Genomic DNA, 20,818 nt, shown 5'->3' with positions numbered 1-20,818 from the left:
GGGCAGATGTTGGTGGGAGAACAAGAAGGCTGGATGGGGAGGCAGGTCCCCAGTGAAGGTGGGCGGCAGAGGGGGACCTGCGAGGTCCAGCTCTGCGGGAAGCAGTAGAGCCATGGCCGTGTCTGCTCTGATGGGACCAAGCAGGTACTGCAGCATCTCGCCTGGCCCCGTCCCTGCTCCCCCATCCCAGTTCTTCCGTGCAGGAGCTTCACCCTCTGGCAGGGGCTCCGGAGCATGATGTGGTGCTGTGCTCTGTGCAGCCGCCTGTGGAACACCTGAAATCCCATCCCCAGGTGACATTACCAAGGCTTGTCCCTCTCATCTCTGCCCGGGCTGAGCCAGGATGCTGGTGGGACACTGGGATGTCTCCGGCGGGACACGGGGCTGTCACCAGCAGGACACCGGGATGTCTCTGGCAGGCACCTTTGGCCGTGGGACCGAGCCGGTCCCTCCACTGTGCAGGGCTCAGCTGGCATTGTCCCCGCTGCTGCCTCCCCGTGCGGGTGACATGGTTTTGCATTTTGCCTGCAGGGTGTGCGTGGGGCGGGCGGGCAGGAGAGAGGGGGCTCTGCGGGTGATGGAGAAGACAGATGCCTTGGGGAAGAGGGAGAGAGGAAATATTAATGGTGCAGTCTCCATTATACCCTGCAGCGGGTGACAGGCTGCCACTCACCGTCCCACAAATGAGGTCGTGCCAGTCACCCTTGTAACAGCCGCATCAGAAATGATAGCAACGGGGCACTAATCATTGGTGATATTTATACAGCGATTTCTACTGAGAAATCCCCGGGGCGCGTGGCAGGTTTTGGCAGCTGGGGAGGATTTCAGCAGCCACAGGCGTGGGGCTGGTGGGGGCTCGACGCGGGTGCCGTTGAGCAGAGCTGCGATGTGTGTTGATTTTTGGGGAAGAAGGTGAGGAGTGCTGATTTGGGTAAAACTTCAGGGAGTAGAGACTGGAAACCTCTGCTGAGTAAAGCATGGGGGTGTCGTGGGAGGGTTGCTGAGGGTCAGGAGATCGCTACAGAGCCACGGGGAGTGTGGTGTCGTGGTGACAGTGCGGTGCTCTACCGGTGCTCAGTGCAGACTGTCAGAATGCCCCACGGACACCAGTACCACCAGACTTGGGGCAGTTGGGAGGGAGCCATCGCTGTCCTGCCGGGCCCTGTGCGGGGTCCAGGTCTGGCTGGAACCAGGACCCCGGTTCTGCTGCAGACGTGGCACGGCCGGGCTGTGAAACCACACAGGGGCAGGAACCGTGGCAGCATCTTCTGCAGAACGCTCGCTGCTGTAGAACACCCCACGTGGGTGGGAAATCCGTATCTTCGTCTGTCTTGTTTTTAATTAGGATCTTGCCAGGATCCTAATCTGCTTCCCAGGGGCTGAGAAAAGGTGTTGTTTCTTTTTCCCTCTGCATGGTGTGTATGCTGTCCCATGCTGGCGGTCTGGATTGCACTGCAGGATCTGAAGCTGTGTCCATGGGTGACCGCTGGCTCGGTGTCAGACCGGGATGGACACTTGTCAGCCGTCCCCTGTGGCACCGGGAGGCTCTGTGGGGCCACGCGGGTCCTTGCTGGCACCATCCCCCACGGGGCCTGGGACGGGGTCTGTAGCTTGGCTTTGAACCCAGCATTTCACCGAGCCCAAGCAGCCCTGGGAGCTCCCGGTTGTCACAGGGTGGGGGGAAGCCCGGGAGCCGGGGACATTGTCAGGGGGGCAGTGGGAGCAGCGGGGTCTGGGCCGGCTAGTGGGGGCTCCTTGACTCGCCCTGCCAGACATCGTGGACATCAAACCGGCCAACATGGAGGAGCTGACGGAGGTGATCACGGCCGCCGAGTTCCACCCCCACCACTGCAACACCTTCGTCTACAGCAGCAGCAAAGGCACCATCCGGCTGTGCGACATGCGCACCTCCGCCCTCTGCGACCGCCACGCCAAGTGTGAGTACAGCCCACGGCCCGGACAGGGTGTCCTTTGGGTTAAAATTGCCCCAAAAAGGGAGTGCAGAGACTGACCTGGGCTCAGGACCCCCTGCCCTGCCCCATCCTCCCTGTGCTCTGCCAGGCTGTGGTCCAGCCGCCCCTCGGCGTTCCCATGGCTGACTGTCCTCCATCCTGCCCGGCCCTGAGAAGGCCCCGGCCCCACAGCCTTTGGGGACCCTTTAAAGCCCCGGGGTGGTGTCTGGGTTCAAGGGGCTGTGGGGGTGTCAGTGCACAGTGGCTATGGGGATGTCGGTGCCGGGAGAGGGAGTGCTGCATTTCATCAGGCTGTTTGTCCAAGTAGCCTCCTGTCCTGCTGCCGATGCCTCAGGGGTCAGGATGTGCAGAACGGCCCCCTCAAAAACTGGGGTAAGCTGGGCAGGGGGTTGCTTGTCCCTGGTGCCCCCCAGCCAAGCCTGGTTCCTGCTCAGCCCACACGTGTCAGGGGTCATTCCTGGGAACACCCTCCTTATCAGGGACTGCTCAGTAAAACGCTGGCACCAACACCACGGCGTTTCTGGGAGGGCTGGTAAATACCTGCTGCTGTTTGTGGTGCCCTCGCAGTGCCCGGAGCTCTGTGCTGGGCACGGGGCTGTGAGTGGGACACAAAGATGGGACAGACCCGAAGGAGTTTGGCATCTGCCGTAAGGAGAGCGAAGCAGGGGCGCTCTGCTGTGTGGTGGGTGGATAAACCCCTGCGTCTCCGCTTCTTGTTTGAGTTTTCTTCAGAAAGTGGCCAGTATCCTGTGGGAAACTAAGGAGATTTTCAGTATTGAAAGTGTGATGGTGTTAAAAGAACAACACGCACAAGACGGGTGCGAGTTACTGGAGCCCGGGGCTGATAATCTTCGTCCAGAGAGCACCCGAGTGTTCCAGGTCTCGGTTTCCTACAGCAGTAGGGAGTTACACACCAGCTGCTGCTTCTGCGCTCCTGAGCTGCGGTTGCAGCCTCACACCTGGATTTAAGCTGGAGTGAAATGGGTGGAGAGGAAGGGTTACATCGCTCTCTGGAGATTTGGAAATACCCAACGGCAGTTTTCCCAAATCCTGAGCAAAATACACCTTTCTGTTCTTGCATTTCCTGGCATGTGTTGCAGTCCTGCAGTGGCAGCTCCCAGCTGAGGACCAGAACACGATTAAGGAGCAAAAAAAATTCATTTTCCTGACACTTGGGCAGCAGAAACCCCCCCAGCATTTCCCTTTGTGTGGGTACCTCGGCGACCACACCGGCCGGTGAGATCCCGGCTGCTTTGACCTCTCCCGTGACATTTCCTTATTGATTCCCTTCCATCCCTCAGAAGCATCAGCCGCAGTCAATTGCGGTTCAGCAGATGTGTGAGTGGAAATTGAGACAGTTCATCAAAGTTCAAAATGAAAAGCAACATTGGCTTTTGGAGGCAAATCCTCCAACGGAGACATTTAATAACTGTCAATATTTAATAAAAATGCAGACGACAGTGCTGCACATCTCAGTCATGTTTATTTAGATAGACGCAGAGTGCTGCTCAGGGCCAACTTTTACTTATGTGCTTCTCTTATTAAATTCTGTTTGCCCATTTTATGTGGGGCTCCTGCGATCTGTGAGACCGTGTGTGTTCCTCCAGCGGCAGAACTGGCCTCAGGGAGAGCATCAGCCTCCGTCCAGGAATGCGGGCTCTGCAGGGATACGCAGAGCTGGGAGCTGCAGCACCGAGGGGGGCAGTGGTCCTGCCAGGGGATGCACAAAGAAATCGCCATTGTCCAAAGCGCCACGGGAAGCCAAAGGGGAGATAGGGATTCCTGAAGCACCAGCAGAAGCAATCCTACTCTGAGAAGCATATGGGAAAGCGAAGAGATACCCTGTTGGGGGTTACTAGAGTTATTTCCCCACGGCAAACGCATTGGGCTTTCCAATTCTTTTTTTTAAGGAGTCACCTGTGATTGTACCTACCAAGCTCCTCAAACAGAAGGCTCAAAATGCAGCCCCTTTCCCAAAGGAAGACCTTTCCCTTGTCTTTTCCCTGCTGACTGCGTTACAGCAACATTTATTCCGTACTGAAAACAGTTTTCAGCTTTGGTTAGAAATAAGAAGCACACAAAGCTGCTTTGATAAGGTAGCCGACAGCTTACAGGTATTTCTGGCCAATTTTGCAGAGGTATTTCTAGAGCAACTCCCCCGCCTTGTGTTTGGGCAGGCACTGCTGCCCTTTGGGGACGCCCCGGGGAGGAAGGCCCAGCCACACTCTGCGTCGCGGCTGCTGGAAAGGCTGGCGGTGTCCCCGAGGAGCAGGGCCACCCCCGGGCTCGGCAGCCCCTCTGGGGCAGCTCGGGGTGCCTTTGGTCGGTGTCCCGGGGGAGAGGGAGCCGGAGAAGCCGCTGGGGACTGGGGGCTGGCAGGGGGGGACGGTGCAGGGAGGGCAGCTCCTGTCAGGGGAAAATAGGTTTGTTGTGTAACAGAATTAGTGCTCAGAAATCCTTTCCATGAGCTCAGCAGCCCGGATCTGCTTCTGCAGCGGGAGCAAACCCCCACAAAAGCCTTCAGCCAAGAAGCAAAAATAGCTCCCCCGGGTCCTGCCCGGCATCTGCTGCGGGTCCCAGGCCAGCCCTCACCTCGCGGCTGCTCTGGGCTTTGAAAAGTCCATGGCTCCTCTGCACTGGACTGCATTCGGGGCTGGATCCCACCCTGGACTTGAAGCACAGCTGGATCCTGCGCTGGACTTGGTGCACAGCTGGATCCTGCCCCCTCACCCTGTGCACAAGTTCCTGGCACGGAGGAGGTGCCGCACGGGACCCCTCGCTCTCCTGCTGGGCTGATGCTGATGCTCCATCCCTGCCCCAGCCCGCACTCCTCCTCAGCGCCAGCTCCCCGTGGGCACGAGGGGACAGAAGCTGCTGCTCGGGCAGGACGTGGAGGACAGAGACTCTCCGGAGGAGGGGGCAGCGGGGACATGACGCTGTGCCAGCAGGAACGGTCCCTGCATCCGGGCGGGGGGACGTGGTACCTGGCATCAGAGAAGCTGTTCCAGCCCCTCGCACCGCAGACATCTCACCCTTGCTGGCTCGCCTCAGTGCTGCCTCAGCTCTGGGTTCATTCTCTGAGGCCTTTCCTGTTTGACAGTTGATCTGCAGTTTAACGTTTTCTACTTCTGCAGCATCGGCAACAATTTCCTCCTGCTCCTGTCCTGCAAGCCCAGCACCTCCAGCCTTGACATGAGCTCACACACGCGTCTGTGATGGCAACGATGCAGCATTAAAACAAGCCTCACGACGCTGGCCGACCCGGTGTGAGCAAACCTGGGATGATCACAGCGAAGACAAATCATGACATTCAGATGCTCTCCCCAGACTGCCTCAGATCTTTATTTTCGCTTGTTGCTGTCGCTTTTCTTATTTAAAAAAGCCTGACGTGCCATCAGCTTTCCTGCTGGTGATGAAAGGACGCGGAGCCGGGTCCTGCTGTGGGCAGTGCCACTTCTCATTTGTGGAGAGATCATTTCTACTGGCACTTCAGGCATTTTTCCCACCATGCCCAGGAGTTCAGGCGTTGGTACCAAGGGGCTCAGCGAGGGGGTGACAAATGCGAGCCAATGCCGGGCCTCGGGGCGGGCTCTGGGCACTGGGGGTTCGGAGCCAACAGCCCCTGTGGCAGAGGTTTTATAATGGGGGGTTTGTTCATGAGCTTCTCCATTTACCCAGCAGTGTCCTCCAGTGCTGCGCTGGAGAGCTGTCTGTAGGGGCGGACAGAGGCGGCTGGACAGATGTCCTCCATCAGCAGCATCTCCTGGTGCATCTCTGAGATGATTTTTTAAAGCTGATGTTACTTTGAAATCAAATTTGTAAATACCTTTAATTTGGAACTTCATCAGTCTCCTTCAAACTGTTAAAACTGTGATTTATTCAAAGATTGATAGATTAAGTCTGCAGGTTGCAGTGGCTATAAAGTATTTACATTGACTTTCAGTTACGCTGCACGTTGATTTCCATAGGGCAGAAGTGACAGAGGAGGCTCTAAATCTTCTGGGCTTCCCTGGTGCTCTTGATAGATGGGTCTCCGATGGTCCTGCTTCCTTACTACAGGCACCATGAACAAAGGAGCTCCGACTGTGCCAAGTGAAGTCCTTAAAATACGGGCATTTGTCTGCTCTGGGCCAAGCCCAGAAGTGGGGAGTGCTGGCCTGTCCTGCTGCAGTGATGTCTGGGGAACGCGGGAGCCTCTGCTCGGCAGAGCGGGGTGGTGGCATCGGGGCTGGAGGGGGCTCAGGGGTGGTGGTGCCATCCGTAGGTGCCGTCCGTAGGTCTGGAGCCTCCAGGGGTGCCCGCTCCCCACCCAGGAGCATCCTGCAGTGCCTGGTCCTGGGGACAGGGAGCTCCTGCCTTGGCTGATGCCAGGGCTTGTCCTTTCCTCTTCCACAGTTTTCGAAGAGCCCGAAGACCCAAGTAACCGCTCATTTTTTTCTGAGATCATCTCCTCAATCTCCGATGTCAAATTCAGCCACAGTGGGAGGTATATCATGACCCGGGACTATCTCACTGTCAAGGTGTGGGACCTGAACATGGAGAACCGGCCCATCGAGACCTACCAGGTGAGCATGACACGTCTGGGCACCCGCAGCCATCAGGCACCCACCGTGCTCCTGTCCGAGCCGTGTTCCTGGGCTGGCAGCAGAGGGGACAGGGACAATCCTGATGGATGGGAGCATCGTTAAATCATGAAAAGCAAACAGAGAACTGTTAGGTGTGGGCTTGAGTGGCCTGGTGAGTTGTAACCCACGTCCCCAGGTCGGGTGAGGGTGAAGAGGGGATGTGCAGGTGCTGGCAGCCCCAAGGGCTGAGTGTCAGGGCAGAGCAATGGTCCTTGCCACCCTCTGCCAGGGACATCCCCGGCGCTGCCCGAGCCGTATGTGAAGTGGTTCCGGTGCTGCTTCTCACACAGGGAAGGTGGCCGTGGTCCAGGGTGTGCGACAGCGTCTCCAACGCTGCCTGGCTCGGCTGCAGCGAGTGCGGGGCTGGGTCCTTCAGCCCCCAGTGAGCCCCCAGCTGGCGTTTGCCGGCCACTGGGCTGTGCCGGCCGGTGCGGGGGCCTCACGTCCATCCCTCCCTGCTGGCAGGTTCACGACTACCTGCGGAGCAAGCTCTGCTCGCTCTACGAGAACGACTGCATCTTCGACAAGTTTGAGTGCGTCTGGAACGGGTCAGACAGGTGAGTGGCACGGCGGCACCCTGGCTCCTCAACGCCCCGGTACCTCAACACCCCGGCACCCCAGCACCCAGCCCTGCGGTTGCCGTGCTGGGCTCAGAGGGTGACGCTTTGGGACAGGCCGGTGGCTCCTGTGTCCCCGTGTGGTTGTTTCCCTGCCTTTGGCCAGGTGCGGGGTCTGGAGGTTTTCCTGTGGGTACCACAGGGGTCACCCAAACCCGCAGCCCTGTTCCCGGGTGCTGCTGAGGGCGTCTGATGGGGACCCAGCTCTGTCTGGGACGGGTTGGGTTCCTGTCTCCATCTCACCCACACCCGGAGCAGAGTGGTGATGCATTTGGCTCCAGACTGCCAAAATCTGGGGGTGACAACTACCCACGCACAAATCACACCAAACAGGAGGCAGAAGGCGTGCCGGACCAGTTGACCTGTCAGGATCCCCACGTTTTTCTCTCTGAACCATCAGAGCAAGTTAACGAGGCACAAGTGGGCCTGAAGCCCAAATTCCAGACCTCGTTATGCCTCTGGATACTCAGTCGGGTTCTAAAGAGGTGTGAAAATAATTCAGTTTGGGTCAGCGAAATCTTTGCCATAAAGACTGATCTCCACACGTGGTGGTGTCCTGGGAGGAGGTGCCTGCCCTGCGCACGCTCCCTGGGTTGAGGATGGGGACATGGGGACACTTCATTGGCCGAGCCTGAGCCTTTTGGTGCGGGACAGGGACACGCTGCCTGGTGTCCCGGTTGTGCCCGGTGCCCCAGTTGTGTCCCGTGTCCGGGCGGTTTGGGGGTGTCACGGCGGGGCCGGGGTGACCCATCCTTCCTCCCTCCTCGCAGCGTCATCATGACCGGCTCCTACAACAACTTCTTCCGCATGTTCGACCGCAACACCAAGCGCGACGTGACGCTGGAGGCCTCGCGGGAGAACAGCAAACCCCGCGCCATCCTCAAGCCCCGCAAGGTCTGCGTGGGCGGCAAGCGCAGGAAAGACGAAATCAGCGTGGACAGTCTGGACTTTAGCAAAAAGATCCTGCACACAGCTTGGCACCCCTCCGAGAACATCATTGCCGTGGCAGCAACAAATAACCTGTATATATTCCAGGACAAGGTTAACTAGGAGGACAAGGTCTTTAGGAATCTCATGTACTGAATACTAGTAAACACAGGATTTCAACTCTTTCTTTTCTTTCTTTCTTTCTTTCAGTCTTTCTTTTTTTTTCCCTTTTCCTTCCTGTTCCATTGTTCAGTCCTTGCTCTGCAGCTCTCCTTGTGCAGAGGGGAGCGCGCCCGCCCCCCAGGGCAGGGGGGCACCCAGCAGATACCAGATTTCTCTTTATTTACCTGGGGAGAGCGAAGGCGTGAGGTGGGGAGGTGGAGGCTCTGGCTGTGCCTGTGTCTCTGGCATGGTGACATGGGGCTGGCTGCCACCTCTGGTGTCCCCCCGTGGTGACACGGCTCGGGGAGAAGGGGCGCGGGGCACAGGCTGGGTGCCCCGGGGCGGTTCTGGTTACAGCAGATTGTGTTAAACTGGTCCTTGAAATACCCCACCGGTTACACTGCAAGACCAGAACGTCATCCCCTTTGCCATTTTTCACATTTGTCTTTTTATTATTATTATTTTGTGTGTTTACCAACACAGACAGCAAAACCAAACATAAAATGGAAACGTTCAGCTTTGCGATGGACAAGCGTAAAGGGGGGGATCTGCCGCGACCGAGCCGTGTCTGTGCTGGCCCCGCTGCTCCCCCCCCAGACACTCTCCCGAGGATTTGGCTTTGTAGATACTGTGGTGCCTTTTTTGGTATATGAAATACCTTTATAAATGATGCTTCCAAACTGCATTGATTGCAAACCAAATTGAACCTGGGCTTTTCTTCTGCATTTCTTGTCTTTTGCTTTGGTCATTCTTACTTGTTCTGTTGTAAGCTCTTGCATGTTGTGACTCTCTCTCTCTCTCTTTTTCCCTTTCTTTTTTAATTAATTTATTTATTTATTCAACTTTTTTAAAGATAAAGTATAAGTTGCTAATTTATGACCTTCTAAAAAAGAATCCACCCGTATATTGCTGTTAGCGCCTGACTGCTTCAGAGAGAGGCTGTCTGTGGTCCTACATTATAATAATAATAATAATGATAATAATAATAAAAACAATAACTCTTCCTCTTTGCATGGCAAGGCTGCCCCTTTCTACTCTGGAGATTGTTCAGGTCCCTCTTTTACTTGAGCAGCTGTTCAATTAAAAAAAGAACTACTGAATTTTCAGTCAATCTGAAAATTGCTCCTGCAACAAAAAGCAATGAATAAAGTCAATTTAAAAAACAAATTCAACACTGTCACTGTAGAAGTGGCTCCGTGAGGGTGACCCTGCTCTGCATCCACTCCGGGGGGGCAGCAGGGATCCCACCAGCACCCGCATCCCGCATCCCGGCACGACTCCACAGGCAAAGTGCCCCCTGGGACAGTCTCCACGGGGCACCAGGAGCTCCCCAGCGCGTCCCGCCGCGGCCTCCAGCTCTTCCACCCGCCCGGGGACACGAACTGCTGCCGGCTCCAGGAGCGAGGGACCACATGGGAAGCCAGGGTGGGGCCCCCCAGCTGTGCCCGGGCCGGGGGACGGAGCCTGGGGTGCCGCGAGGTCCCCGGCGGCGCAGGGAGAGCTTGCCGCCGGCAGAGGAGAGATGACAAGGGAAAAAACAAAGTGCACTGGCTGAGAACTTTGTTACACGTGATGGCTTTCAGGAGTAACTTTTTTTTTTAAAAAATGAAATGGTAAAAAAAAAATAGCAAGAGTAAATGAAGCATTTTTTAAAAAAAATGTTCTTTTTTGGTTCACTGTAAAGAAAGCCTGCACTCTGGTGTCAGAAGTAAAGTTGTCCCAAACGTGTCTGTGTGGCGTCGCTGCTTGTTGTGCCTCGTGCTGGGTGAGGGCAGCTCAGTGGTGGTCACTGGGGAAAGCCGTCCAGCTGTGGCCCCCGACGCTCTCTGCAGCCGTGGGGGCATTTGAGAGACCAAGGGACGCAGCATCGTGGGGCCGTGGCCGGTTGGTGCCGTTTGGGGATGCTCCCCGGTGCTGGCGGTGTCTGGGACCAGCTGGTGGTGACAGCCCACGATCGATGTCCTGCTCACCGATGCAGGGAGCAACATCATCACATCCCAGACATTCACCCCGTCGCCCAGCCTCAGCCCTAAATTTCTCCAATTACAGGGCGATGTGGAGCGACAAGGGCTATTATTCTTGCCCTGCAGCTCGGTCTCTGGAAGAGGGAGCTGCTTGGACCCTCCTGCCCAGTGACAGAGCCTGGGGAGCGGCTGGGACCCCCTCGAACCCCCCCTGCCATCAGGGGCCGGCCCGGCAGACAGGCACCCCCCTTGATCCAGGGTCTCTGCCACAAGTCGGAGCTGGTGGCTAATGGGGGGGTGGGCTCCCCTTTGCACGGCCTTTGCGGGAGCGATGGGTCGTGGGTGATTTGTGGGGACGTTTGTGCCCATAAACGAGGTGCCCTGGGTGGGGGGTTGAGGCCTCACCCTCAGGGGTCTGAGCAAACACCTCAAATCATAGAAATCAACTACAGTTCTAGCTCCACACACAGGCTTGGCAGTAAACAGATAAATATATATATATTTACAGATCCTGGCATCCTCCTGGCCCTGAGCAGCGTTTCTCTCAGTTCCCCACCTTGAGTTGGGGGCTGAGCCCTTCTCCCTGCCCTGGCCAGGGCTGGGGGGAGATGCTGCGCGTCGCTGCCGGCATTGCGGCGGCGGCTGCAGAGCTTGTTGCCTCCATGCAGACACCCACAGCCAATTAATTAGCCATGACGAGGATGGGCAGCTTCACTGAAACGTCCCCCTCACACTCAGGGGAGGCTGCGGAGGAGCCGGGGAGGACGAGGGGTGGCTGGGGCTCCTCTCGCTCCGGCGCAGGATGGGCCGAGGTCCGTGAGCTCCGTGTGGCACGGCCAGGGCCAGCCCCGTTCTGCCGGTGCCACGTCTGCCCTGCCGTGCCGATCCGCCCGCGGTGCTGCACGGGGAGAGCCTGGGAGAGCTGGTGGTGATGGTGAATCCCCGGGAGTGTCCAACGGCCCCCCCGCCTCAGCAGGACAAATCTCATTATTTGGTGAGGCATTAAAAGGAACTGTCAGTCCCCCTGCAGCCCGTGCGCTAATTCTCTGCTGTTCTTGGTGATGAATTTAAACAGCAGCACCTAATTAGAAGCTGCAGGGCATGGATTATACCGTCAAAGAAATGTTATTCAAACAGACACTCATTTACCTCCACATTAACTGCGTGACCTCGATCCACACGACGCGCAGATCCCGGCCCCGGTTTATTCCTCGCCGTGCGAGAAAGGTCCCTGCAGGTCAGCACAGGGAGCGTTTCCTCCCAAAGAGCCCCCGGGTACTCAGAGAGCTCTTCAAAGCTTCCAGCAAGGATTTTGACCTTTAAAGCAGCCACGTTTGTCCTTACCTCCATGGAAACGGGGTTTCATGCAGAGCTCTGCAGGCGCGGCCGAGGGAAGGCGTCACCACCGCGTTTCGCCGGAGCCGAGCTCTGCTCAGGTGCCCGGTGTGTGGGGGAGCGAACCAGGGGTTCAGAGCGAAGAAAGCGATGGGGAATAGGTCCTTCCAGGGGTGGGAAGAAACAGAGTATTTATCATGATCTTGATGATTTTCCTTGGCTGCCCCGGCTGGCTGTGCTGGGGGAGGGTGCCTGGCACTGAGCAATGGTTATGGTCAGTGGCTAACGACAGTCACAGAACTCTAATTTTAATTGATCACATCTCACCTGCACTTGTGGGAGTGAGTAAGAACTTCCAGTCCCAAACAAACTATTTGAATTTTTAATTTTGGGCTGACACGCCCTGGTTTTCCACCACTATTTCACTGATGGGCCGTCACTGCCACCGCAGCACCCCCAGCAGGGGCCCGCTACGTCAGGCGTAATTGCTTTATCCACAGAATAAGCAGATAAATAAATGTTAATGAACATCTGGTCTCCATAAACAAGATAAATTAATAGTAATCTTATTCACTTAATGAACAAGTTCACCATATTTTAAAACAGCCATAAAACCCGCACGTTTCCCTGCAGGGAGGCGCTGAGCGGAGATAAATCCATTTGCGCCGTGCTCAGCTCCCACCAGCGTCCTGCTCCGGGCACCTTCCGGCCCCGGACACGGCCTCTGGAGGAGACACGAGGGCATGGCGCAGGCTGGGGGGCCCGGGGGGTCCACACCGGGTATGGGGAGGGCATTGGGGTGCCCTGGGGAGCAGAGGGCCCTGCGCTGTTGAAACGAGGTGACCGGTGTCAGCATCACCACCGTCTGCTGGAGCCCTCCGAGCCCTCGCTGCCCAAACCTCCCACGCTGTGGCTTAGTAGACTCTTGGTTTGCTCCCAAAAAATGAAGATTTCATGCTGAGCAGCGCCGGCTGCAGAGGGCAAAGGCCGTCCCCGCCGTGGGCAGGAGCCTGCAAGGGACGGGTCCCACCTGGGGACGCTCATTGAGCCAACACTTTTTTCTGAATTGCGGTTTCCGCAGCAAAAACCTTCTGCCGTTTTGGCAGAACCGCTCCTGCTCACCTGGTACCGTGCTCCTGCGCCAGTTCCTCCTGTGCCCCTCGGGTGCGGGCAAATAAACGTGAGACCCCTCTGCCTGGAGGGGACAATCCAAAACTCTCAGGACATCCGACACGTGAATACAACACAGAGATGCGTTAAAGAGGAAGGGAAGCGAGGGGAGGGTCTGCCTGGGCAGCGCAGGCTCACGGGGAGCAGCCACGCTCTCCTACAGACACCACGTTTCACAAACCCCTCCCCAGGCTCCAGATCTCTGAACAACCTTCCCGCTGGTGCTGCAGGTCCCGGCCACCAAAACGGGAACTGCTGGGAAAAATAATCAACTTCTCCTGGAAGAATGAATCCCTCCCCACCCCTCAACTCAGAGGAAGAGACCCATGTCCAATACAGAAGAGAAGGAAATACTTTGACACACCCATCCCCACCATTCCACATTTAACCAAAAGACTAATAAATTCAATTAGAAACGTTTTCCTCGGCTGCCCCCGCCCCGTGCCCAGCTCCTGCTGCTCTGACCCCATGTTCCCGGGGGGCTGTTCGGCCAAACACAGCCAAGAATGTAGGCGACAGGGCTTCAGTCGTTTGCTTTACTTGTAAATTCACAAGTCCAACAAAATCCAACAAAAACTGGTATTAGGCCTGTACAATCCATATATAAAAAGGGTTGGTTTATTGTAGTTCAAATACATAAACTGAACAATCCCAACATTTCAAAATTAAACTTTAGAAACACAAGTTTAACATTCAAAACAGGAGTATAGTTTACAAGAATTGCCCAGAGGGGAAATCCACAGTCTAATCCAGAAGTATGTAAAGATCACTTTATCGTAAATAAAAATGTGTTTATACAACCGTCCTGTTCTGCGCCGCCACCGCTGGCATTTACCAGGCGTTTCCCACTTTGAGTAAAAATTATTAGACAAATCTTCACTTGGGCAGAGCAACCCGATTTTGCTTCTAATTCATGGGCAGGGTAAGGAACAAAGCAGAGCTGTGAACAAACCTGATCCGGTCTCAGCGCTGACCCTCCCCACCCAGCTCTGACTCGGATGGACTGAGCTCCGGTGAGGGCTGAGAGCGAGCAGAGAACGGGGACTTCTGTTTCCAGAAGGCGACCGTCAGCAATCAGTAATTTAAGCTACGAGCCAGCATTTTACTGAGGGGACGCTGGTGGCGCCCAGGCGGTACCCACTCAGACCACGCTCCTCCCCAGGACCCCTGAGAAGGGGGCGTCAGACACCCACCCCTCACACACACGGCACCGCTCCCACCCCTGGAGTTACCACGCAGGGCCCCACTGGCTCGCACTGTGTCAGTCCTGCCCCAAAGAAACTCATAAATACCTTTAACGTGAGTTTTTTGGTGTTGTTTCCCCCCCCGAGACCATTTTATGTTCACAAATGCTGCTTCTTCCTCTGCTCCTCAGATGGTTTTGCAATATACTCACGGTAATGTGTATGTATAAACCTGACAGATGGCTCATGCAAGCTTTTGGATTTAATAGATACCCTTGGCCTAAGAGTATTTCGTGACTATTTTGTTGTTCGCCTGGTGGGCTCTGACGCTGTGGGGGGTGGAGGTGGCCCCCGACGGTCCAGGTCATCTACGTAGGACACGATGAGCTTGCGCCGCTCCTCTGGAACGCAGTCAAGAACCAGGTACCGCTTGTCGTTCTGTAATATCTTCTCCACATCCTTCAGGTGCTGGTCTGACTCCTGGATCAACTTTTTGGATCTGAAAGGAAGGGCAAGAATTACCCCCTGGAGTGCTGGGGGCGGCACAGGACACCCCGAACCCCCCGGCCCCGGCGAGGGCTGCTGCGGGCGCAGAGCGGGGAGTCTCCTTTGGGTCATTAACAGCACTCTGTGCTCAGGAAATAACGGCTTCTTGCCTACATCTGTGCCACATTAATTAAGCACCACGGAAGACTCGAGTCTGGCTGCAGCAGCCTTGTACAGCGCTACATGAACTACACAAATGCTAAAACCTAGAGGGGACGAAAAAAATAAAATCAGAGTTTTAAATTCAGCATCTATATGAGGCAAACAGTTAGGATTTGGAGGTGGAAGTCTCAGCACCGATCCATGGCACCAGCTCGGCGTGGTGCCATCCCACTCACTGATGGCACCACCCAGAACCACACCGTGGCGCTGACCCAAGGGAACCGCACTACTCGTTAGGATCCAGAGAACTTCATTTCATCCTCTACTTTTCAGGTGAGCAGCTGTTTCTGATGGGAAACTTGTTCTGGTACGTACCCACGATTCTGTAGCAGCCTCATCATCCCCTGAGACGGAGTGGAAAAGCCAACTGCTTTGGAAACCTCCCGACCCTTTGGATGAAATCCTCCCACAGAAACCAGGCAAATTATTGATGAGGATTTTTTATAAAATTTCAAGGGAACCAGTACTTCTTTGCTGCCTCCTCCCAAGTCTTGGAACAGAGTCCTGTCTTCAGTGTTGACCCCTCGGGAGTCTGACCCAAGGACGGATACACACCCGAGAGCTCGGGTGCTGCCACAGGACACTGCTCCGAAGCAAAGAGAACCCCCCTCCTGCGCTGCTTCCATTTTCACTGCTTGTTTGTCAGCAGCAGAAATAGCAAAATAAAGCAAAAAGAGGTCTCTGCTACTACAGACTTTTTTTTTTAGACAGACTATAAAAGACTGTAAAAGTGTAACTGGGACATTAACTTATGCTCGGAGAAAAGACAGACATCAGTTTGGTGCCATTTCTATGGAAAAGCACAACAATAAATTAGTGCTTTGTTGCCGTTATGCTACAGACCTGTAGGTTATGAATTTGGTCTCTTTCAGTAGCGTTCGGAAGTCGGCTTTGGCAGTGATGTACTTGTCTCTGATGTACTCCTCAAACTCCCTTTGCTTTTTCTGGAAGAGAAAAGATAAGCTTAAAGCACTGAATGCAACAACATACTGAACATAAGCAGTAATTACATCTTAACTTTATTTTTCCTTATCTTTTACATTTATAATTTTAACAAATTCTTATTTAAACAATGCTACTTCTGCTCAGATAAAGCAGAAGCCACGCCAGCGCCCATCACCCTGCTCCCTCCGGCCCCTGCCCTGCACGGCGTGAGAACAGCCACACGAACCGCTTACCCGGTCACTCGAGGAAAATTTAATGCACCTTGGATCTTCTTTAATGATTTTTTTCACTTCTTTCCACGTTGATGTTAAAGTTATCTTTCAAAAGAAACAAAAATAATTAAATTAAAAGAAAACTAGATTCTAAGAATACAGAAAGTAAATATTACTCCATCTGAAGCTCTTAAACATCTCTGGAGTCCACTGGCAGAGTCGTTGCTGCATTTTGAAGTGTTGGGTTTCCATTATTTACACTACCACGTTCATATTTTTAATTAGTTGATTTTAGATATCTACTTTTCTTTAGTGTTTTGAGATGGCATTTTCAGATCAAAGTCCTCACGAACATAATTTCCATCCCGAAGTCTTTTCCTAGCCCATATTTATGTATATGAATGTGTTGTTAAAAATTACCTCCAGAAAACTTGCTCTGGAGCTACACACCTGTCATTTTACTCTATCACACTAAAAATCCGCCTCATGTTCTAAGCACTTTTAACAAATGCATTAAACAATGAGGTACAAACCCGCAGGTCAAGAGAGAGCTGAAGTTGGCAGGTAACCAAAGAACGGGAGTCCCTAAACTCCCCAGCACACAGAGGGGCGATGCATTTCCACAGCATCACACAGAATGAAAGCACAGGTTCAGCAGCACAAGATACAGCAGGGGAACATGATGAACCCGGTAAGATTACACACACCAGCACTCGTTAAGACAAACACACTGGGTATCTAAAAGAGCAAGATGCCACACAGCAAAGAGTAGCAAAGAACTCAGTGCTGAAGAAAGGTAACATCCTGCAGGAGATAAAGAGATCACGGGTTAGAAGGTTAATGTAAATGAACCATATGTTAAACCAAAATAACACTGGAGATAAACAGGTAAGGAAACATGATGCACAAATTATGTTATGAAAAAGAAGAGACGGTGGTGAACCAAAGGGGCCCTGGAAATAAAGCCAAACAAATCGGATTGTGTGACAGAAATCCAGAAGAAGACAAGCAAAGATCCGCAGTTTGAATACACACAGTTCTTACCGCTGAAGTTTCATCCAGAAGTTGCCTAAAGTGTTCCCTCTTCTTTTTGGTAAGTGCTTCAATGTGTTCATTAAAGAGCTTCTCCTTCTCCTCTCTTTCTAGTAAGGAGCCAGACTCCCACCGATGATCTTTGCGCAGAGTCCTCCTGGTATCAGACCACGACACATCTGAAGAACGCACCTGAGCCAAAAGATGAGTATTTTTTTAAAGCCATTTTTTCTACAGTTCACTGATATTTCTTATATACTTCTTAGTTTTCTTACTTCTCTTGTTTGAAGTTAAGGTTCAAATTAAAGATTCCAGGAACCCAAGCCAGCTTTTAAATAAGAGACTGTAGCAGGTTCCTCACAAACACGGAGGAGGCAGCAGCAGCAGGAATTACTTTGCACCAGTTCAAGTGCAGATGGAGACACCCCACTGCTCTGCCTGGGCAGTCTTCACAATGAAGGATCCAGCATCCTCCTCCTCTGTGCACAACATCCCATATTAACCCTACGTGGTCAGGAGAGAGCCAGCACCACAATAAGGGGACTATTCCTAATGCTCAACAGTACCTAATTGTCCAGCAGCCACACAGCAGTTTGCAGTCGCCTGACTGGAAACGTGCCACCGCCAAAGGAATCCAGAGAAGCTCAGCAGGAGCGCTGCTGCCCCCCAACCCCGGGCCAGGCGCCAGGGCACGAACCCCAAAGGCAAAGCGTCCTCTTCCAACCCCGGCAGGAGTTCCAGCTAGGGGGAAGGCAGTGGGGAGAACGCAACAGGATCCCATTTCCATATAAACTTAACTACAAGTGCCCAAAAGCCTCTGCATAGTGCAACGGTTAGAGAAAGGATGCCCGGACAGGCTGAGCGTGCCCGTCCGTATCTCACCATGTCAGACAGAAGCGCTTTGAAGTTCTGGATCGCTTCTTCCCGTTTGTGCTGCTCGCGTTCTCTGTCGATTTCCTTGGTTTGCTCCGAACGAGCTTTCTGCACTTCCCTTTCTCGCTCACGCAAGCTGGCCTCGATGCGAGCCTGTCTCTCCAGTTCCTTCTCTTTTTCAGAGTCTAAATTCTGAAACGCAAGAACAAACTTCTCTCAATACAAACAACACATCCCCTTTCACATTCTCAACAGGCAGGTAAGTAAATTAAAGGGTTATCAAACTAATGGCATCTTGGAACAAAATACTGCAGAGTGATTTGAGATCTACAGAATACAAAGTTTTGCTGCCGCAGCTACGGTGAAGCATTACAGGGGGGACAGGGAGGTTTGGTCACAGAACAAGCGCTCTCAGGAGCGGGCTGTTGGTGTTTGTGTAGTGACACACTGAATAAGGGAAGGATAGGGGGAGAGCAGAATTGCATTTATTAGCCTGGTTTTACATTCTCAATCATTCATTGCCTGAAAAGAAAGGTAGGAATACTGAATTAAGAGAGAAGAACCAGTGAAGGAACTGTGTGAGAACAGCCTGTATTCCTGAAGGCAGCTCAGCTGATACAAAAACTACAGCAAAGGAAACTGCCCGTCCTGGCAAGAGGCAATCAATGTGGCCTCTGGGTTTGCTGTAGTTTACAGCCATTTTTACAACCAATGGCTTTACAGGAGACTCTGCCCTTCCTACTCTGCTGGATAAACTCTCCTCAATACAGTGTGGGCGTATGCACCACGCACACACTCCTGCACCACCACCAGGGATGGTAGTTCTATGTTTCAAGCAGTCATTCTGGCGTGCTTCTAGAAATAACGATGGTATAGAATTCTCTTCAGTGCAGACCTAAAGCACCTCTTCGCTTATCTCCTGGTTCGTTACCTCGCTCGTTAGCAGCCACGTGCCCAGCAGAACACCCCCAGTCCCACACCGCACCCGTACCTTAGCTATTTTCTCTATGTACTGCTTGAAAAGGTCTTCCCGCTGAGACGAGCTGTCGACCGCTTTGTACCGTGGGTCAGTCTCCACTTTGTCCTTCACTTTGCTCCAGCGAGACTGACTGTCCAGGTGGTGATTTGCCAGCAGCTCAAAGAAGTCCATTTTGATCTGTTTTACAGATGGAAACAGAACAACCACCCTTGAGAAAGACACTTTGACACCCAACAGTTTGCTCTTACGAAAAAAGGCGTCGACTTACCTCCAAGAGAGGAAGCACATTAACATTACATACCATTACAATTTAGAGAAATCACTACAACTCTGGATTTAGACATAACCACATCTAAAATCACTCCCCCACGGGACAATTTTACTAAAGCAGATACATTAAGAAATCTGCTACATCTAAGATGGACTGTATTCTTTAAAGAATGATTTACCAATACAGTTTTTATCATTTTAATCCAATTTAAGCTTCTTTTTTGAGATTTTATATATATATCTCAAATTAACAAGTTACTGATTCTACATTATAGCATTTTTACTGCTATATAAATGCTACTGCTATATAAAATACTCTGCATTTTTAAACAGGGCTCTAGATAAATCAAGTTCTTATGGATTCATCCTCCAAGTGTACAATGAACAGAGGTAAATACTTGGATCTGCTGATAAAGAGCAATATCTTACGATGGATCTAACCAACAAAGAATTACCCACATATGTTGATTAAGTAAATTACATTTAAGATGGATATGCACACATATGTGACAGTTTAAGGAAAAGTTTTAGTCTGGTTTTTCAGTTGGAAATGGCAGGCCAGCACTCTGTCCATAACAGCAGCCATTGCCGGGGGCTGGCAGAGGATCAATCCCATTGGGTTTTTATCTCCAGACAACACGTTTTCAGCCAAAGCCCAGAACCAGCAGTTGCAGGAGCAGCCACTGTGCCTTTGTTACATGGCTTTTTTCTGGGGTAGATGATCTCTCTGTTCCTGCTGCACTCAGCTCCTAGCTATTTTCTCCTTTTGATTTCCCCCCGCTACGGCTCGAGGTCTGGTGTGGCACGCAGCCTCCAGCCCGGGGGCGCAGGGGAGAGGGGGTGCCAGGGACCAGCCGGGGGACCCCAGGCACAGCGCGGGTGCTGCCTTCACAGCACCACAGCCCACCGGGCAGAGACAACCCGGCCGTGATTTAACACCAGTTAAAAACCCCAAGCCCTCGCAGAAGGGCTGGCCATTCATGTTTTGCTACTTATCTCCCCTCCTCATCCCTTTAAAAAAAGAAAAGCGGTTTTCTTTGGCTGTAAATCACAAGGGAGGGGGCACATGGCCAGCGGCCAGACTCTGGCTGGGCAGAGAACTGCCTCATCCCCCTGCTCTGAAACACCTTCAGTTACAGAATGCAAGAGAAAATGGAGACCAGAACCAACATTCTGCAGCCTTGCCCACTGATAATTTTAGTGCTTCTCAATGTTAGCATATAAACGTAAGAGGCTTTATAGGCTTTTTCTCTTTTCTATCTCAACAGAGAGATTAAGATAGTAAATAGGGATCAGAAACAACTGGTTAGTGCCAGTGGGAAGTTGCTCTACATCTACAGCACTATCACTTTTTCTTAAAGCAGCTAAACAAAATGCTAAGCAAACTGTTTATTCATTGTAAAATTAAGAATGTTGTTTCAAAACATCTTAAAACATGCATGCAGTATCAAAAAGATGAAGCTTTCTAAGCCATGGCATTTGAAATATTTGTTAAAAATCACACAGTTCCCAGACGTTACTACAGAAGTCTATAAAGTAAGGGTATCTCAAAGTGTCTACACAAATCCCATACACACATAGACATATCCCACAGGATAAAAGCTGCACACCCTCAACACTGCTGGAAGCCCTATGGCACAGCAGCACCCCACAGCCAGAACCAGGAGTACCACCACCATCTGCAGGGAGATGCAGGTGCCTCCAGCACCACCCCCTGGCTCCCACCCACCCAGCTCCTGTCCCACTGCAGGGGACATCAGCCATTGAGTCAAAGACATCTCACCAAGGAATCATCTTTTAAGATCACAACTCTATGATGTTGTTAGTGTATCTATACACTGT

The 20,818-nt window shown here is 52.8% G+C and overlaps 2 protein-coding genes across 5 annotated transcripts in view; one reads left to right on the top strand and one right to left on the bottom strand.

The window, feature by feature from the left end:
* Positions 1–10,026, top strand: part of PPP2R2B (protein phosphatase 2 regulatory subunit Bbeta) — a 75,684-nt gene extending 65,658 nt beyond the window's left edge. For both annotated transcript variants that reach the window (XM_074156790.1, XM_074156791.1), the window contains exons 6-9: positions 1,773–1,937; positions 6,369–6,538; positions 7,064–7,155; positions 7,986–10,026. In XM_074156790.1, coding sequence (XP_074012891.1) covers positions 1,773–1,937; positions 6,369–6,538; positions 7,064–7,155; positions 7,986–8,265 — 707 coding nt within the window. In that variant the 3' untranslated portion in view covers positions 8,266–10,026. The remainder of the gene's footprint in view (positions 1–1,772; positions 1,938–6,368; positions 6,539–7,063; positions 7,156–7,985) is intronic.
* A 3,271-nt stretch (positions 10,027–13,297) lies between these two features.
* Positions 13,298–20,818, bottom strand: part of TCERG1 (transcription elongation regulator 1) — a 33,361-nt gene continuing 25,840 nt past the window's right edge. For all 3 annotated transcript variants that reach the window (XM_074155957.1, XM_074155958.1, XM_074155959.1), the window contains 6 exons: positions 18,719–18,883; positions 17,737–17,919; positions 16,867–17,046; positions 15,844–15,927; positions 15,509–15,609; positions 13,298–14,456 (listed from right to left, as the gene is read on the bottom strand). In XM_074155957.1, coding sequence (XP_074012058.1) covers positions 14,255–14,456; positions 15,509–15,609; positions 15,844–15,927; positions 16,867–17,046; positions 17,737–17,919; positions 18,719–18,883 — 915 coding nt within the window. In that variant the 3' untranslated portion in view covers positions 13,298–14,254. The remainder of the gene's footprint in view (positions 14,457–15,508; positions 15,610–15,843; positions 15,928–16,866; positions 17,047–17,736; positions 17,920–18,718; positions 18,884–20,818) is intronic.

The sequence above is a fragment of the Numenius arquata genome, chromosome 11, assembly GCF_964106895.1.
Source record: "Numenius arquata chromosome 11, bNumArq3.hap1.1, whole genome shotgun sequence".
NCBI lineage: Eukaryota > Metazoa > Chordata > Aves > Charadriiformes > Scolopacidae > Numenius > Numenius arquata.
Note: the sequence above shows the minus strand (reverse complement) of the source record. Positions and strands in the feature narration are given on the sequence as shown.